This window comes from Eutrigla gurnardus (assembly GCF_963514095.1).
Source record: "Eutrigla gurnardus genome assembly, chromosome: 4".
Lineage (NCBI taxonomy): Eukaryota > Metazoa > Chordata > Actinopteri > Perciformes > Triglidae > Eutrigla > Eutrigla gurnardus.
This window is the reverse complement of record NC_139918.1, coordinates 23,111,810-23,131,249: the sequence shown is the minus strand read 5'-3', so window position 1 is coordinate 23,131,249 and position 19,440 is coordinate 23,111,810. Positions and strand designations below refer to the sequence as shown.

The window sequence follows — 19,440 nt, the reverse complement described above, 5'->3', positions numbered from 1 at the left end:
TTTGTTCAAATGTGCAACGGTGCACTATTCTGCTAATTCACTTTTTTGCTTGTTAGAGGAAGAATGTGTTATTTTCCTTTCAAAAGTGGCTCACTATAATGCTATAATCGGTGGACAATTTAGGCTTTTGAATCGGCATCCGACTTTAGTGACTCTGGCTACAGTAAAGTTGCTTGTATCACTGTCCAGAGTGAGGCAAATTAATACCGTTCTTACATTTTGAATTTCCTCAGGTGACAGTAAATAATCCTCCTGGAGAGAAGACGAGACGCTCTCTTCCACGTCCTCTTTGGTTTCTTCAAGACCTTCACCATCTCCCTCTGCAGCACATCCCCTCGTCGCCATCATTTCCCACTCAGTCGGGACTCTTCTGTCCTCTCGCTTGTCATCATCTGCTTCTCCTCTTCCATGCGTCCGTTTCCCCTCAAGTGTCCCTATCATTTCTGAAGTTTCTTTTGCGTTTGTATTTTTTTCCTGCTGCTTGTTTTCATGCCGACCTGCAGCATCTCCTCCAATCAGCTCACTTACATCTTCTTCTGGCATCACATCATCACATCGTCTTTGAAACCCTGTTCCTGCCTCTGGTGAGTCGACAGCGTTTTCATCAAATGCACTCCCTCTCTGAACTTTTACCTTCTCCCCTGTCTCTCCTTCCTCTGGCTCTCTATTTAGGCTTCCATTTTCTGCAGCGTCATTATTTAATGCCTCTGCCTGCATGTCCTCTAAAGTCATCATCAACATGCTGCTGATTATTCGGTCAAATTCTGCATCTTCCTCCTCGCTGTCCGCTGCTGAATCCTGACTCTCTTCACTCTCTCTGAATTTGACCTCTTCATGTATGTCTTCTCCTTCCTCTCCGACCGGCCACTTTGCCTCTGGTGGAATCTCTTTTTGGACTTTTGTCTCATGTAAGGACATTGTCTCCTCTGTTCTCCCTGCTTGCACCGCTGATTCTAACTCCATCGCTTGTCTTTCTTCCATCTCTTTTGCCTTGTCCTCTTTCAGAAGTTCTACTTCTTCTTCACACATGTGCCCCTTGACCATATGTTCATCCTTGTCCGTTACTCTCTCCTCCATAAAATCTTTCTTTCCCTCTACCTCCGTTTTATCTTGGACGTCACAGACTTTTTCATCACTGCTCTCCATCTTCATTTCCTCAGTTTCGTCCCTTAAATCGAACATTTTCACGTCCAAATCTCCAAATGACTCTCTCCTCTCCCGATTCTTTCCCGCCGTTTCCACCCTCTTGGTTCCTCCATGGATTATTTCCACCTCCGCCTCATTCTCTCCAACTCTATCCAGCTCATCCTCCGTGGAAGAAAACTGAGAAGCACTAAGCAGGCTGGCCAAATTGCACAGTTGAGCGGCCTGGACGTCTCGGTCTGCCTGCAGCTTCCACAGCTTCTCTTCGTTCATCACATCCTCCACCTCGCCGCTTCTGCCTGCCCGGTCCAACTCATCCTCCGTGGATGAAAACTGGGTGGCGTTGGCTTGATCAACTAATCTGCACACTTTCACCGCCAGCTCCTCCTCTTCTCCTGTCGCCGTCTTCCTCCCGTCATCCACGATGCCAACTCTGTCCAGCTCATCCTCTGTGGAGGAGAACTGATTGACCCCGACTTCGCTTTCCAGCTGACAGAGTCGAGAAGCGAGTCCATCCGTCTTTTCCGCCTCCGTGTCTTCATTCTCATCTCCATCCCATTCTCCTTCGCTCTGGCTAGCTTTGTCTAAGTCATCATCCGTCGTAAGGTACGTGAGTCTGGACTGTGCGATGAGCCTGTATAATCTGTATTTCATCTCTTCATCTACTTCCTGGTCTTCGTTTGTTCTTTCTTCATCCAGGTCGACCTTTCTCCTCCACAGCCTCTGGTCGTCTTCGTCTCTGTCCTCGCCTCTGTCCTCGCCTCCCCGTCTCTTTTCCTCCCTCTGTCCATCATTGCCAGCGCCTCTCGCTTCTCCATCGACTTCTCCTTCAGAAAGCCGGCCTGCTAGCTGTTGTAGTTTGACTGCGAGCTCCTGCTCCATCTGATCGTCACCGTGGCCTGTGATGTCACTCTCAAGGTGAGAAGGTTCAGGGGTCGTGGCTCCTGAGGTCAAAGTGCCCAGGGTCGCAGTATCAGACGGGTGAGGGGAATGGTTGCCTTTCTCCCTGCAATCCTGTCAAAGTGAGAAATAGATTTAAGAATACACTTTCTGTGGTGAATAAAGCAGAGATAAAACAGATAAAATGAGACATCTGCACAATTTTGAATTGATTATTTTCTGCTATAAATCAGAGATCTTTCCATCTCAACAGTTTGTAGTTTCTAGTTCTTACCAGCACAGAAGAAGACAAATCTTTTTTACTCCTCCTTTTCTTCCGTAATCTCCTGACTTTTCCCAGATCTGGCTTTGCAGCTACCTTGCTCTGCTCTTCCTCCGACGCTTCGTCAACGTTAAAGTTCACATCGATGATGCTGGTCCTACAGGAGGACGGAGGGTGCCCGATCTCCGCGGGCATCTTCTTCAAAAGAGCCAGTGGAGGCTTATTAGGCTTACGGTAGCCCTCGGAGTCTGAAAACACATCGTCTCTGCTGCCGGTCGGCAGTGACGGGATCTTGACCCGGGCGTCGGGCTCGGATTTGGTTTCGTTGTCGGAGCCCAGGCCTTCGTAGGCGGACACCACTTCAGACTCCCTCTCCAAGGCACTGAAGATCTGGCTCTTCCTCCTGGTCAACAGGCTGGGACGAGACAGCGGGGCGCTCTGCAGGGCGATCCAGTTCCCGTCGGGGCTCTTCAGCACTGAGGACACCGCTCCGTACACCCCTGCACACACACAAAGTCAATTCACACATGCAGCAACATAAACAAGCAAAAGCAAACGCTGTGGAGCCATTCGCTGACAGACTATTATATCGATTATAGATGACTAATATATTAACTTTTCTTTATACGTAGCTTTCTTGATAGTACATTTATTATTTTGAACGTAACCAACCCAAAGAATACAAGCTCTCACCAGCAGTGTCCAGCCGGTCTACACTCTTCCAGGTGGACATCGTGGATCCATCTCCGTCCTTGTTCAGCGCCTGTGAGGAGTCCTGTATCAGACCTGGAGGGACGTTGTCCAGCAGTGAGAAGGCAGTGTGTGAGCTCTGAGGCGGGAGAGATGGCAAATAAAAGCGATTGATCGTTGTGTCACAGTCACACTGGAAGACAGCAAGAAGGTTAAATCGATAGACAGCGAGGTGGAGACGAGTGTTTGATTAACTGTATGAATAAAGTCACGTAATCACTTTATATTTTGGACTTTTCTCAAATCTTTGTTCTTTTGGATTAGAAACACCTGAGTTTGAGTTTAAAGATTTTTTTTTTTGCTATCAACTCGGACATCTGAACCATGTTTTTAATATTTGTTTTGAATTTAGCCTAGTTTTGATATTAGGTTTGACCTTTCCACTTCATTTTAGTTTGAGTTAGTTTTAACTTAGTTTATTTTCAGTTTTTGTTTTTATATATTTAGTTTTGCATTTTTTTTTTTTTTTTGTTAAAACGAGGTATAATGTCTCAGAAGTAAGTAGCTGTTAACATATACAGGTAAAGGGTCTGAAGCCAAACAGATTGGCAACACATGGTTTAAGCTTTCATAATAAACAATAGTACAGTATTAGAGTAAATGTACTTTTGACCACTGTTTCTTCTACATTATTTGTGCAGTGTGACTTTTTACCCAGAGATCTGGCTGGTGTTTAAGGGAGCTGGAGGCCTGATCACAGTCAGACGGATGAGGAAGGTCAGTGTTGTGTTCAAGGAGCCAATCCTGGTCATATTCTGCCCTCAGCTCATTCAAAGTCTTCCTCCGACTGATGATCTGAGAGAGACAGAGAGGATATTAGGACATTTGTGTATTACACAATGGCTTTTCACACACAGAACATCCACCTAATCACACACTTTAGAACATCGGTTACTATACAAACAGCTCGGACATCAAAATATACATTATTTTTCTTACTTTTTGCACAATAGTTTTTGACAGCTCTTCAATGAGCTCTCCTCTGTGCTCTCGCAGATAATGAGCCTCATTCTGCTTCTCCTGGTAAACAAACAAACAAACACACACACACACACACACACACACACACACACACACACACACACACATAAGAAAGCTATTCAGCACCACGCACGCACACAAATACAAGCTATAAGCTGATTACCCTCTAAACTTGCTCTAAATATACATATTTGCTGTGCTGAATTCAAAAACCTTGGGATACTTTAACGGATTAGTATGAAGTAAATACCTTAGTATTTGAAAGTATAGTAGTATTTTAGAAAGTGGCTGCAGAGTTTAGTTTTTTAGTTGTTGTGTGTCTGTGTGTAATCCTAAAGGTGCAGTTTGTTCATTTGTATCATGTACAAACTAACTTAAGTACAGTAATTAAGTATTTGTACTGTTATTGGTTTAAAACTGCAGCTCAACTTGAGCACTTCCGTCCCACTGGAGATAAAACGAGACTTCTGTAGAAAACTTTACACTATTCTGATTCTGCTTCAGCACACTATGCAAAATTAAAATTATATTTTCTAGGTCATTTTGTGATTTCAATGACTAAATACTAATTTAACTTCATTTTAATGAGATACACAATCTCTACACATGGCAACGTCTCCCTCATGTGGGAACTTAGTGTAAAAACATTCTGCATCCAAGGAGATGACGTAAACCTGATCAACAAAATAATTTTTTTGTGGACATTGTGTTATCATATTAATAGTGTGGGAAGGAAGTGTTTTCAGGTTGCTTCACAAAGAGCATTCTTTATTATTTTAAAACACCGCCCACCACTCCTGATGCTGCTGATACTTTAGTATTACATTGTCATTTGGATTGCACATAATCCTGGTGGTTTTCCATAATCTGATTTTAAACTCAAAAGCAGAGCAATCGGATAAAGGTGGACTGCAGAGGATACTTATCAAAGTGCATGGGATGCACAATAAAAAAAAAATGAATAATAACATACTGCAGCAACTGCAATATAGTCGTTCTAATGCACGGTTGTGAATTAACGTCAGAGAACACAAACTAAGCAGCACTCTTTGGGAAACACAATGCAAGACAGTGTTTGTATGTGACAACACAAGGCTGTTTGAGTGACGAACATAATTCACCTGACTGGCAGTGTCGAACTCAGCCTTGGAAATGGCCTCATCGATGGCCTCCTCCGCCACCCGCAAGGCCACGGTGATGGTCTCTGCTACGCTGTGCTCTGAACACAAAGAAACCATCACTTGTTGGTGTGTTTTACCTGAAAGATCCTTAAAATAGAATTGAAACCAAAGCAAAAACACACGTGGGAATAAATGCACAACTTTCAGTTTAATTTGTGTGTTTTCACTCCCTCATTGGTGTTACCAAGGCAACACAAACAGAAATGTGGCCACCAGACCGCTGCAGCTTTTCATTCATGTTTGCAGTCATTTATCCTCCAAACAAGAGAGCAGACTGAAAACAGGCCAAAAGATTACAACAAGAGTCAAGATACATCCCTCCACTATTTCATCTGCTGTGAAGCATCGCATGGCAGCTGGGAACAAATAGGATTCCTGGGAGGATTACAATGAATGACCCCCAAATAACCTTGACCTGGATAATGTGGCCACAGAGGGTTAGATGGAGCTGGTTAGCTTAGCTTAGCACAAAAACGAGGAAAGGAAATGGCTAGCATGGCTCAGTTCAGCGTGAAAACCTCACTAATTAACACAGTCTTGTTTATTCAGGACAAACAAACTGAATAAAAGGTCCTGGAGGTTGATGCTAACCAGAACAAAGCCAACGGTGTCCCCTTGTTTCCTTTCTTCATGCTAAGCTATACATGCTAACCGTGTCCTGGCGGTAGATTCATATTTACCGTACAGATGAGAGTGGTATCGAATCGATCTACTGATGTACGTTTTGGCAAGAAAGACAGACCTTTTTCCCAAACCAGCAAACTTTCACTTTTATTATTATTATTTTTTTTTTTTATGACTTAATTGGATATATTCTTAAAGAAATTAGCATTTCAACTTCTACCCAAACGTTAGGGAACACAAGTAAATATAGTTTGTTTCCTTCAAGAGTTAATCTGGAACTGTTATTTAAGAGTATTAGCTAAACACAAATACTACAACTATTACTAATAGAACCTCTTCCAGAAATATAACTACAGTAGAGCATTTACAACAACTACTGGGGTACTGCTCCTGCATGCCAACTTCTAGTATTAGTGCCACGACAACTACGGTTTTTACGATTATTACTACAAGGCACTTAAAACAGAAATAAAAACGGTAAACGTGTATTATCACAAGCTATTATACAGGTGTACAGTACAAAATGGATCCATTTAATAATGATAATAAATGTGTGTACCTTGAGTTTGTCTGTAGAAGGTCGAGTCACTCCCACAGAAGCTGCCCTCGTTGCAGATACTGTCCTCATAGGTGCTGCTCTCTACACACACACACACACACACACACACACACACACACACACGCACATGCACACGTACACACACACACACACACACACACAGAGACACACACACAGATACACACATACAAACTTCTGAGCAAACTTATGTTTAGTTGTATTTACTCATTTAAATTCATATCCGTGTTACTTTGTACCAGCATGTTGAGTAATTCAATGTCTGTACAATTGAATATTAAAAAATAGTGAAATTTAAAACAATCATGTTTGATATTAAATCGGGCGGTGCCAATGACTCAGTTTGGGGGGTTAAGACCTGTAAACCTCTCACATTTCCAGATAATCTGGCCTGAACATCGGGGCCGACCAAGGTCCCAGACCTGATCTCCTCCGTTGGGACTCAGGAGGGGAAATCGGGGTTAAATCGGCCCCCGAACTCCTGTAGTCTGAGCCCGGCTTTTGAGGATCTACTGATCCGGCAGGAAATCATCACTCATGCTGGTAAATGCATTTTTCTTTCTTTCCCTGACTATGTGTGCCGGACGGGTGGGAGGATGAAATTGTCCAGAAACTCACTTGTATCAGACGTGCTTATTGGACTGCTCATAAATAAATAAAATAAATTGGAATAAAGCTTCGGAGGCTTGTATGCGGTGATCTATGTTTTGTATGGATACAGTACCATGTGTTAAGTTACTTGTTATTTTTTCTTCTCTTCTCTGTCTCTGTATACAATATTAATATTGCTGTTAAAACGCTTGAATATGACATTCAGTCAATCCTTCAAAAATCTTGCATATAATTTGAGGGTGGATTTTGTTGAAAGTAATTGATTTCTCTAAATCAGTTTTTTTCTATTCCATGGAGTTTCTTTCAGTTTTTCTTACTTAATTTTGGGTGCTTATAGTGGAAACTATACTCTCTTCCCAATTGTGAGCCCTGCACTCTTTTCATGTCATGTAAATATTTATGCAACAATGCAGCCATTTGTGGATAAGTGCATTAGAGCGGCCTCACGTGTGGTATTATCTGATGACCTGATCTGTGGCGCTGGATCAAACGGTACAGTAGAGTACATGATCACTTTAAGGGGCAAAGAAGCCACTTGGACCAAGTGATGTGAATGGTAGATTTTTTTTTAAATACAGAGAGCACTCATCGCTTAAAAAAAAAGGCAAGCGTGAGTTCCCTGATGTGAGATAATATCATGTATTATAGGGGCTGCGGCATGGCAAGTGTGGTCAGATATCTGTGTCGTAACATCTAATATGTTAGGACACATTTGTCCGCAGCACAGGGACACAAATAAACCTAAGGTCACATTAACCCTGAAGGCACCATGAGAGGTTCAGGCTCCGATGGCTCCATGCATGACCGTATACGCATGTCACTGTATTATTACGTTTATACAGAAACATGATGTAGGGGCAAGAATTCCAAAATTAATAAATAAATAAAAGTACTCTGTGGCAGTTTTGCTGTGACCTTCATCGCAATGCATGATGGTATATAGTGTTCAGTTGGGAGTCAATTCTCTCTCCAACAATCTGTTAGCAGCTTTCAGGGTTCTTCAGGTTCATAGAGAAAGATCTGAACGTGACATTTCTTTCCAAAATGTGTCACATAGGACACGTTTAGTCAAATCACCAACATTCATCCGACAACACTAACCCGTCAGCTCTGAGAGCGTGCTGTGCTCCGCCAGGTGCTTCCTGTAAAGAGTCTTCAGCACTTTGGCGCTGCCGAACCTCTTGAAGCGCGTCTTCACATTAGTGTAGAACCACTCCAGTGACTGTGTCTTCCACAACCTGAGAGACACAAACAGAGCTGATATTTTAAATATAATAATCATATATTTGATCCTGTGGCAATGCTTTCATAAATTAAATTAATTCAACTGATATATAAATAATATGTGTCAAATGCTGCAGACTTATATTATATAGCCAATTCATTCATTTCATTCCTTCCCTGCATCCACTTCCAGCAAACTCCACTCGGCTTACGCTAAGCTTTCTTTGGTGCAATGTATGTTGATGTGCAAGTCCAGACTACCTCACACTCTGACCTTCTCTAACCACCAAAAGGAAAACAAAGAAGCGTGAGCACATAGGATTAGAATGGCACGGCTAGAGTGGGGAATTATTTGATTGATTTGTTGTTGCTGATGATAAGCACAAATGAATGCAACACGTAAAGTGAGAACCATTATTTTTCCTATGCACGTCCCCCTCTCATTGATGGCCCTGCAGACACGTCTGGACAATGTGACGTGAGGACTAGATCCTTTCTATCAGACCACTTTAGAAACACATAGACTAAAACCAGTCTTATTCTTTCAGAGAAAATGTCACCGTGTCAACCGTTGGTGAACTCAAAAACCTCGATCTCTTCCAATTCATCCAGTAGGTCTCGTTGTGTTTGCGAGCTGACTAAACTAGACATGAATCCATAATAACAGACATATCACACATCACCAAATGTCAACATGACACACCGCAGCACTGCAGCTGGAAATCTGAACCTCTCAACGGTGCATATTAAATACATTCTGTAAGATTTGATAGAATATTGCCTTTGTACATACATTATGTTGTTGCTTCATATCTTCCAACTCCATAGTGAGTCCAAATAGTGAGCACAAATATTCCAGCCAGTGGAAGACTTGATCCCGTTCTTAGTGACTATGTTTGTGAGTAATAAGTGCTAAATCCATCTCTCCAGCGGCAGAGTAAGACCTTAATAACCTCTGACGTCACTGTCATCCTTAACTTAGCCTCAAGTACGTGACACGCAACATCTGAATCGCCGCCCAGCCTACCTGCTCTTCTGGCAGGCGGAGCAGAGCCAGCCTTTGTCCGGCTTGTTGTAGACCCGGCAGGCCTTGCAGACGTTGTAGTCGCAGTCACAACACCGGCGCTTGGGGTTGAGCAGGAAGGTGAAGGGCGAGCAGCAGCGGATGCAGCAGCGCTGGTTGAAGCAACTCCGCCGTGACAGCAGGAGGCAGCGACTGCCCTCCTCGTCCAGCTCCTGCTTCAGTTCACTGTGGGGAGGGGGGAGAGAGGGAGAGAGGGAGAGAGGGAGAGAGGGAGAGAGGAAGAAGCTGCAACCAGGTATGTGTGTGACAGAATATTTATGATTAATTCCTCTCTGCGGGTTTATGGAGTCAAATAGGATGATCATCACAGTGAGGACATGAGGTACACAAACACACAGCTGCTCACACTGATCCTCTGCCTCCCTTTCATGAAAATGGAACACAAATTAAAGTGGTTTCGCAAAGTCGGTAATATTAATAATTTACTGAGCTTAATTAAAAAAATTAAAAAAAAGGTAAATGATGATTGGAGAAGGAAAAAAAAGCAGCAATAGCTCCCTTCATGTACATTATTCATTCCGAGGTGGTGAAATGTCATCAGAGCTCTATTCTTATTTCATAAATGTCTTGAAAGAATATGTCAACGGAGCGTTCTCGTTCATTTAAACGCCACCTGCTGTGCTAATGTAAAGGTTAAAGCAGGAGGAGATGTTGAATAATACATCAGTGTGTTCTCCTCGACAGCAGCAGCAGCTATTCTGCTTATCACTAAGAAGTATCAAACATCTATTTTTGCCTGAGGAAAAATGTCCACAAGGACCATTCAGTGATAGTGATAGATGACTGAGATGCTCAAATGTCCTCAAATGTTTGTGCATTAAGGACTTTTCTTCCATGCCGGTTTAAAAGTCGAGCTTCATTGTCAGAAATGTTGGAGAGAGTTTGTTTGACATGTTTTGGGAAGAGCTTCAACAAACAGGATATAAAAGGTCCCTAAGAGTTTTTCTTAGATACAATTTTACTCACTACAGTGGTATTTGTCATTTTACTTTCATCTGAATACTTCTTCAACCACTGAATTCAAAAGAAGAATACTCAACGTTATAAATACAATACAAAGTTTTTTTTGTGTGTATTTAAAAAAAAATTCTGATCAGCTGAAAATATTGTTTTCGCAACAAAACTTGGTCATCACGTTGCTCGAGCGAGAAGGAAAAAGTTCACATCCGGACTGAATTCCGGATGAATTATGATTGAATAAAAATATTTTATAAATAATTATAAACAAATTAAAAAATAGTTTTCAGGTATATCATAAAGCTAATACACTCAATTGCCTAAAAAGGTGTGTGTGTGTGTGTGTGTGTGTGTGTGTGTGTGTGTGTGTGTGTGTGTGTGTGTGTGTGTGTGTGTGTGTGTGTGTGTGTGTGCAAGTGAAAACTAAACAAAATGCAATACATACATACATTGTATGTTTGGATAAAAGCGCTATATATAAATGAGGCCATTTACATACATGTGCAACTAAGCTTTGTCTTATTTCAGAGATTATAATTACTGTTCTTTCTTCACATTTTTATAAAGGATTATAACAGATTACTTGAAACTGTGAACAGAGATTATAATTAATATGTACACCTCATAAGTAGGTGTTATTAATACCGTTAGTTATAATAACCCACATATAAAAAAAGAAAATCATATTTTCATGTTTTCGGCTGAGTTTAAACAGCATTTCCACTGCTCAACTCGCCCCCTGTTGGCTGGTAGATGAATCTCACCCTGAGTACGATTCTCTGCAGTAGCAATAGGCACTACTGTTGCAAAAACCTAGAGAACAAGGCAGGGAAGACTTTACCGAGTAAAATATCAGCTCAGTTTCACATGTGTTTGTGATATTTCAGTTATCTATCATCACCTTTATGAGATTGTGTCCAGTCATGGAAGGAGAGCCGAGTCAACAGTTTCTCTCTGCTGAGAAGAGGAAAGGAGGCCTTCTCTTTTGCATGCGTGCACGTGCAGCCTCGTCAGCGTGCAGCCTCGTCTAAAACGCCACAGAACTACTTCTAATATCATTTAATCAAGGGAGCATTGTTGACATCTGCCACTACAATGTCACCTTATATGAACCTGCACTGTAACATTTGTCACATGAGGCAGAATTCAGGACAAATTCCACATTCCTCCGCCTGAAATCTTGAGGAAATTGCAGCCATTAAGTTAATCTTGCATGTGCGATGTCTAATTTGTTATCATTTCATTGGGTTCCACGATGGCTGAAGGCCTTTTTTGATAAGGTACAAGTTGTTGTTATGCAAGTATAATGAAGTAGGAGGAGCAAGTAACAAAAGGAAATGACATAACATTTGTTATTCTTGACCTCTGACAAGCAGACAAATCATTCCCCGCGATCATGTACCCCTCTCTCAGGTCGAAATTAACCAGTGGCACAGTTCCAATCCGCTCATTTAGCATATTGTTTGTGCATGTTGTGTTGGGCTCTGAAGGCTGGCTGGAAGTGTTGAAGAAGCCAGTCTAAGTGAAACAGGAAAGGGCAGTCACTTCCTGCCCAGAGAAGAGAGGCAGGATGGGAAACACCCCTCGGGTCTAAAAATGCCTTGAATGCACACTAAGCTCCACACTGCTTTTACAAAATATCATATTTAAAATATGTGATTGTAACACATTCTATTGTTTAAGTTCATCTCAAACTTCTTGCAATAAAACAGCAATATTTTCAAAAAAGTTTGTTATTTAGGTTTAAAGAATTCCTACAAAAATTATTCAATTTTAGCCTTAGCAAGTATTTATTATGTATGGACATTTGAGGGCAGCTCCACACACAGCAGATACACACAAACTGAATTACTATTCATATGTGGTTGTGTTTTTGTCTATAAGTCCAATATTCACTCTCTGATTTTTGTTCTCCAGCAACTCCTGAAGGGAATATCTGGTTCTTCAACAACGTTTGTGAAAACAACAGCGATAGACATTACAAGTGGGGGCTATAAACCTAAAACAATGACCTTAAAAGATGCTGAAATGCTCTATAGAAGAGACAGGAGCAGCAGATAGCTATTCCATCCATTATTCACTTGACATCCTGATTTAAGCAACAAGATCAAATATTAACGATGTCTTTGTTTGACTGTCTTGAGTATATGTAAAGTTTTAATGTCGTTTTTATGAACGAACTCAGGAGAAGTGAAAATTACATATGCTCAAGTATTGTATTTAAGTATGATTTTTTTTATTGTACTGTATATGATTCTGAAATGTTCCATCTGCATTACTGTGTACTTCTACTTTTGGTACTTTTAGTATATTTTGATGCCAATACTTTAATTAGGAAAAAGTTAGAATACAGGACTGTTACATCTAACAAAGTATTTCTACACTGTGATTTTGCTAGTTACGTAAAGAATACTTGCTCCACCACTGACGCCAAGCAGTAGATATACATGGAGAGTTTTTTTGTTCCCATCGAGGTCAGGACTCACCTGAGGCGCTGCTCCTCCTTCTTGCGTAGCTTCATGTCCCTCTGCACCACCTGCAGGACATGCTTCGCCTCGTTGTCCGTCAGCCCCGTCAGATCCAACTTCCTGCCCATGGCCGCCGCTCCTCCGGCTGTCACTCAACCACCCTGACCAGTCACTCAGCGTGTTGTTATCATCTAAAGAAGAGGGGAAATGACCGCAAAAACACCAATCAGAGAAGAAACCTACAGTGAAATGGAGTAACAGTTGACAAGTGCAGTACAATGTTAATAGAAAGTACAATTACTCAAGAGCTGTAGGTTAAATGTTGGAGTACTAGTGTTTTACTTGAGTATTTCCATGTCTGCTCATTTATACTCCTGCTATTCAGAGGTGGATTTGTAAGTATTCAGCATTTTCTAAAATGGAAGCTGTTTAATGTTGACTCTGGGGAAAGCCAATAATCCAGAAACAGAAGACCTTAGGGGTTGGCGAGGTTCGTACAGGGTCAGGAGATCTGATGACCTAAACGGCTCGCTGATTTATGGACAAGCGACAGGATTCTGAGGTTGAGGTCTGTAAAAAACTGTGAGCCGATATAGTAAACTGAGGAGGCATCAGATTGGTTAGATGTTGCGTCACATTTAACTCATTTTAAATGTGACGCATCAGGATGGAGATTTCACTTCAAAGTGGCTTTAACATTTATATTTTATCCCATCAGTTATTAGCTTTTGTTTTTTTGTGAACAACTGTTTTATTGGACAGTTATTAGCTTTCTAAGATAAAGGTTACTTGACTTGTTAGCTGTGGATGTATCTGCTAGTTTGTAGTTTTTCCTTTAATACGCTTGTTTTGGTGCAACGCGACAGTGACCTGCATTATTTTTTCTGTATTTATTATGACTATAATCACTTCTCCATAAACCAAACTGCCCTTCGGCAACATTAAAGCTTTACTTCAACTGTCATAGCATGTATAACTGTACACACTTAGCCAGTTTATTATGTACACCAAACCACTAAGTCTGTCTCACAGTCCTGTGATAGATCGCAAATTAATAAATAAATCAACGCATTTACAAACAAACTAAAAGCTTTATGCAGAGAGGGGCTCCGCCAACAAGGGGTGGCCAAAATAATAGGAACAATAGTATTATGCAATACGATTCAACAGCACAACAAACTGCAGCCTCCAAAATGATCATAAAGTTTATTTAACACCTCTAAGTTCGATCTGTTAACGAGACATTATGGTAAAAATATTGTGGTCATTATTGTAAGTGCCTCTCAGAGTCCTGCTGAGTAATCGCAAGGCTTCTGGCATGTCTACTGCATGACAGTAAATTCAGATGAACACTTTTAACTGTATTATATGCATTTAATGGCAGCTCACACACACATAAAACCTCCTGGTTTGTATTATGGAGGTACACAACTGAGTCCGTAAGCACTTAAAACCCATTTTGACGTCCAACAAGCTACGTTCACCAGTAAATCGGGGGGAATTAACACAGTTGGGATTTCTGCATTAGCATTCCTGAGGAGGAAATCTCTGCAGGAGTTGGACTTTTCTATGACTGAAGGCAGCATGACAGCAGATCAGGGTGTCTAGTGAATCCCTGGATGTGCCAGAGGAGAGCAGATTAAACTAATTGCCAAAGCACTGTTTACCTTAACATTAACTACCACGACTCTGCAGTTCTCATGCATTACAACTTGTGATGTTAAAAAATGAATAATCCAAACTGTAATAAATACCAGATTAAAATGTAAACAGAATTTCTAAATGATTTTTGTAATGATGTTTTTGTGAAAGCAGTTGACAATCAACAATATACCATTAAATACTGCGCATTTTATTTTATAACTTGCTTTAAAAAAAGAAAGAAAAACAAGAGTCGCACGAACCACATGAAAACTCACCGATAGTCTGTAGTTCTCGGGCTGGGTGGAAGCGACTCCTTCACGGACAAAGTCGAAAGCAAAAACACGTAAGCAACTAGTACTACTAAAATATATATCTATATATTTATATATAAATCAAAGTCGTAAGGCGTCTGCTAGGCGGTCTTATACAATATTTCCTCCTCCGTTGGTTGAGGAGTTTTGCCGCTGCGGGTCTGATCCGTGCAGCCTGTCCCGGTTTCTGAGAGAAAATCAGGATCAAGCCTGATCCGGGTCTGGGCCTACTTCCACTGTTCCTCTGCTGGGAACAAGGGTTTATAGGCGACATGGAAGTGATGAAAGTTCGAGTAAACAAGTGAGAGAAGACGGATTCTGAGTGCGGAGGATTTGTTGATTTTTTTATTTTATTTTATTTTTAAAGGAGATTTCTAACTGAAAAGTATGTTGAATTTGTTGGACACGTTTGTTGTAGGTTTGCACTGCGTGAGAATAATACTTTTAGACCTGGATCTGATATCTGGCGTCACTCAAACTTCGTGATGATAATTTACATAGAACTGTAAACAAGCAGAATCGAACAGTTGAGTATGAATGTGCTTCCGGTTTTATGTGGCAGCAGGAAAACAAATGCTGCAGCTACAGACAGTCGGTAGATGTGCCTGGAGGAAGCCTGAATCTGATTGGATGATGAAGTGCGCGAGGACAACGTGATTGAGTGACAAAGCATAGAAACACTGAGGCCAACTAGTGGACAGGTGCAGCATTGCGGCATTTTGCTGTCAATAACAAATTGTTATATTTAGTTAAGAGATGTTTAATTATACACCATGGATACTTGATAACATTGTTAGGATCTGTGAATCTATTTCGGACAGGACGTTTTCCATTGTTAGTTGAAGCCATGTTGTGACTTCTTTCTCTTCTCCATGTCTCTCTGTCTCCAGACAAGACGCACCTGTCCGATGGACCCATAAGAGGGATGGACAGAGGGTTGGATATCGCTATTGATTCATTGATCTGACTGATATTATCCATATTGAGTTACTTCCATGAATTCTGGCAAACAGTTACTGCACCATCTCTGGATGATAATCAAAATGTTGCTTCCCTAAACTGAAGGAAGAATTACATTTGAATTTGAACAGCTCATTCTCTTTTGCAAGGTTGTTCTGTAAATGCGTTTCCCCCAAATACCAAACGTTCAAAAAACAAATTGTGTAACAGGATGGTGTCCTGCCTTGTGCTTCAGATAAGTGTTCACCAAGTGTCAGCCAAATAAAACTGTAAATGGTTAAGACTTACTTATATTTAAGCTATTAAGTCGTTTAAACAGTCCTTGTCTTGAAAAGCACATTGATTAATGTTGGGACCTAACCGTTAGGACTACACAATGCGGCCTACAGAAGCCCACACATGCGGCCAGGACAAAGGGACAAAGGGGATTAAAAACTACACCGCCATTTTAGTTTCACATCTCACCCAGGTGAGAGATGCGACACCTCACAACCATCCTATTGGCTGACATCTTCAGGGAACCCCGGGGGGTCCCCTGGAGCGGCCTGAGCTTTATAAACCGAAGCCGCCCGGAGAACGCTCTCTTATTCACTCTTATTCACTCTTACTCCGACTCCTACTGGCCTCTTCCTACAACCGGCGCAACACCACGTTGCAACGGGAGGCGACCCCCTCCCGCAGCGCACCGCTGCAACAAGAGGAACCAAGCCGGTTCCTGCCGTCCAGCTACCAGACGCTGTCTGAAGTAAGCTGACTAAATCGCCAAGCCGCGATTATATCGCCGTCCGTGGAAGAAAGAAACACGGACTGTTTTCTTTATTTGAGTTTGATCAACGAGAGGAAACCCGCTCCGCTCTCGTCTGGACGAAGCCGACTCATCACGTCCCCCGCTGACGCCGGGGACTCACGAACCACCGCCGTTACGGAACGCCGTCATCGTCTTACGCAACGATACCAGTAAGAGGCTATCAGTCTGGGCAGAGACACAAGTGATAGTGTAGGATATGCTTGTAATTCTTGTTAATGTGTTTTAAGTTCTGATCGCGGACCGCCGAGTCCGTTGGTTCATGTGCTGCTGTATTTGAATACTGATGTGTACCCAGCTGGGTTGATTTCTGTAACAGTGTGCGACTAACCTCCGCCATATTCGCGAGCTCAGAAAGCCTCTACTATCAGTTAAAAGACCGGTCTCGCGGAATAAACGACAGTTCATTCACGCGAGCCCGTGTGGTAACGGCACGCTTTCTGTCCCTCCGAATATCGCTCGCGCATCCTCTCTCTCTTTGTTTGTGCCCCGCTAACACACACACACCGCACACACGTGTCCTAAGCCAGCTGTTCCCGGCGGGCGCTAGGGACATAGCTACATCTGGTGGCTACATACGGCTATCTCTCTCTCGCTACTCCGTCAGACCTCAGTGGCTCCGCCCCTGACCGCTGCGAGGAATAGCTCCATCTGGTGGCCGCACATCAGCTATCTCTCCCTCTCTCTCTCTCGACACGCACGCACGCACGCACACACGCACACGCACGCACACGCACGCACACACACACATACGCACACACACACTCCACGTGTGTCTCTCCTTCTGTTTAGCTTAGTTTTGTGTGTTAGGTAGTTAGGTAATAAGGCTTTGTTAATTGCAGTGTTATTGATTGTGATCATTATTACTGATTTTAATAAATCTTATTATATTATAACTAGCGGTCTCTTGTGCTTGTTGTGTATATGTCACTGGATAACAGCAGGTTGTGAAGGCTAGTGCTTGAATTTCACGCCTTTTTAATTGTTAGATTGTTTTATGCTTCCATGCCAATGATCACGATGATTGGCATGTGAGTATAAAACCTTCATATTGAGACTGAATACAGTTTTAGGTTATCTTTTCCCTGATCCCAGGGTGGTGCCCCGTTTATTCATGATTATATCATGATAATATATTAAATATAATTATTAATACCGATAATCATATTGATATTAATAATTAACTGTTGATAACCAAATCTGCTCCTGCTACAACCCCAACATAAATGACGCCCCGTGTGAGGCCTTCTTAAACCAGCTTTATCCAGAGATTTATGCACAATAACCTGAGAATTATAGTAATAATAACAATAATAGGAATTGTTGTTATTGATATCATTGTTTAGAAATCGATGTTCAAGGATCGATTTGTTTGCTCCCTGTTACTATTTGCCAAGCAAATACAGTCGAGGGTTGCATATGCATGTTGTGATTAGCCATTTATTGTTTGACAACAATACTAACAAACACAGGGTTAGGGATACTAAGACGCGTTATAACACTGTTATTACTCACCAGAGGTGCTAGAGACACCTCATTGACAGTCCACAGGCTGTAGAAGAGTACTAACATTTCCATTGTAAGTCACAGGTCGACGCAGCTCACCTGTGCACCCACCTCAGTATAACAACAAATACAGTTTTTCTTGCGATTAACACCGAACAAGTAAAGCCACCGTATTCTCCCTTTCACTAGAAGTAGAGCAGAGAATAGAGCCACAGAGTGTACCGACTCTGTGAACGTTGAAATTGTACCTTGCTATTTCCACCACGGGTTCTAGCTCGAGTTAAAATTTCAAAATAATTCCCTAACTGTTCCTGCCGCGCATTTCAGTTAGCGTGCCTTTGGCAAAGAATTAAGTAAGCAGCCTACAGTAAGTCTGAGTTGCTGTATAGAATCATTAGAGGGTGAAGCTGACCTCTCTAAAAGAGAATCGTCAGTCACCTTATCAGGTGATTTGCATAACCCCCCTCCTTTCTCTCCAGACACAATGGAGACCTTTTGTGAACAGTTCATCTCATCTGTGGCACAGAGCCTTCAGACAGGCTACTCTGAGTTTTTGCAGAAACTAAATCTCAGTGAGTGCCAAGAGGAGATCAACGTGTTACTGAACAGCAGATCTGATGAAGTAACATCATCCAAGGGTCCATTGTTAAAATGCTTGCTACTGACTTTCTACAAACAAACCTGTCTCTTGGTTCAGAGTAAATCTGCCCTAGAGAAAAAAGTGGTAGCACTAGAGGAGCAAAGTGCTTGTCGCCTCCACGATGCTCAAGCAGCAGACATGAGAGCCATGCGTTATTTAGATGTCCTGCACACCACAGAGTCCCAGTTTTTGTCCTACAAGAACAGGTGGTCGAAGTCTAAACCAGAATGTCCTCCCTCAGCCGACTCGGCCAGTCAGTGTGATTCAGGCTTCTCCGCCTCCCCCTCTTTTCGTAGTGAAAATACGACTCCCCCGCCATGCAGAAGATGGGAACAGTTACCAGCGGACACAAAGTCCTTAAGACAAGCTCCACCGAGAGACAGCGGTAACGGCTACGCAGCTTCCCATTGCTCCGACACAGACAGCGAAGAAACCAGCAGTGGAACTTACACAAGTTCTCCTCCAAAATCTTCCTATCTTTGGAACAAACCTGTAATTTGCGACGCGCCTCCTCAACCTAGCTTAGTCTCACCTTCACCAGAAAGGACGCCACAGCGCTTCCGCTTTGAAGAGCTTGAGAGCATGGCTAAAGATATTCAACATTTTGATCCCGACAACTCGAACCATAATATTGACGAATATTTGAGAGAGTTAGACAGACTCCTGATTGACCTCCCCCATGCCTCCTCACGGGAGAAGCTCAGACTAGTCTGGAAGACCACAACCAGACATGTCCGCAGTTTCATAGGAACACTTGCACCCAGAACCCAGGACCGATACTCCAGACTTTGTGCAGCACTCCGGAAGGAGT

The 19,440-nt window shown here is 42.2% G+C and overlaps 1 protein-coding gene across 2 annotated transcripts in view; it reads right to left on the bottom strand.

Moving 5' to 3' along the window:
* myripa (myosin VIIA and Rab interacting protein a) overlaps window positions 1–14,960 on the bottom strand; it is a 35,439-nt gene extending 20,479 nt beyond the window's left edge. Inside the window, exons 1-11 of one of the 2 annotated variants that reach the window (XM_084008789.1) lie at window positions 14,683–14,960; window positions 12,782–12,954; window positions 9,282–9,503; window positions 8,132–8,268; window positions 6,401–6,481; window positions 5,158–5,255; window positions 3,995–4,075; window positions 3,710–3,850; window positions 2,999–3,134; window positions 2,318–2,805; window positions 217–2,157 (exon numbers count right to left, since the gene is read on the bottom strand). In XM_084008789.1, the coding sequence (XP_083864915.1) occupies window positions 217–2,157; window positions 2,318–2,805; window positions 2,999–3,134; window positions 3,710–3,850; window positions 3,995–4,075; window positions 5,158–5,255; window positions 6,401–6,481; window positions 8,132–8,268; window positions 9,282–9,503; window positions 12,782–12,891 (3,435 nt within the window). In that variant the 5' untranslated portion in view covers window positions 12,892–12,954; window positions 14,683–14,960. Of the gene's footprint in view, window positions 1–216; window positions 2,158–2,317; window positions 2,806–2,998; window positions 3,135–3,709; window positions 3,851–3,994; window positions 4,076–5,157; window positions 5,256–6,400; window positions 6,482–8,131; window positions 8,269–9,047; window positions 9,162–9,281; window positions 9,504–12,781; window positions 12,955–14,682 lie in introns of those variants that run through there. The other variant, XM_084008790.1, reaches the window with a different exon arrangement.
* Window positions 14,961–19,440: the final 4,480 nt, after the last annotated feature.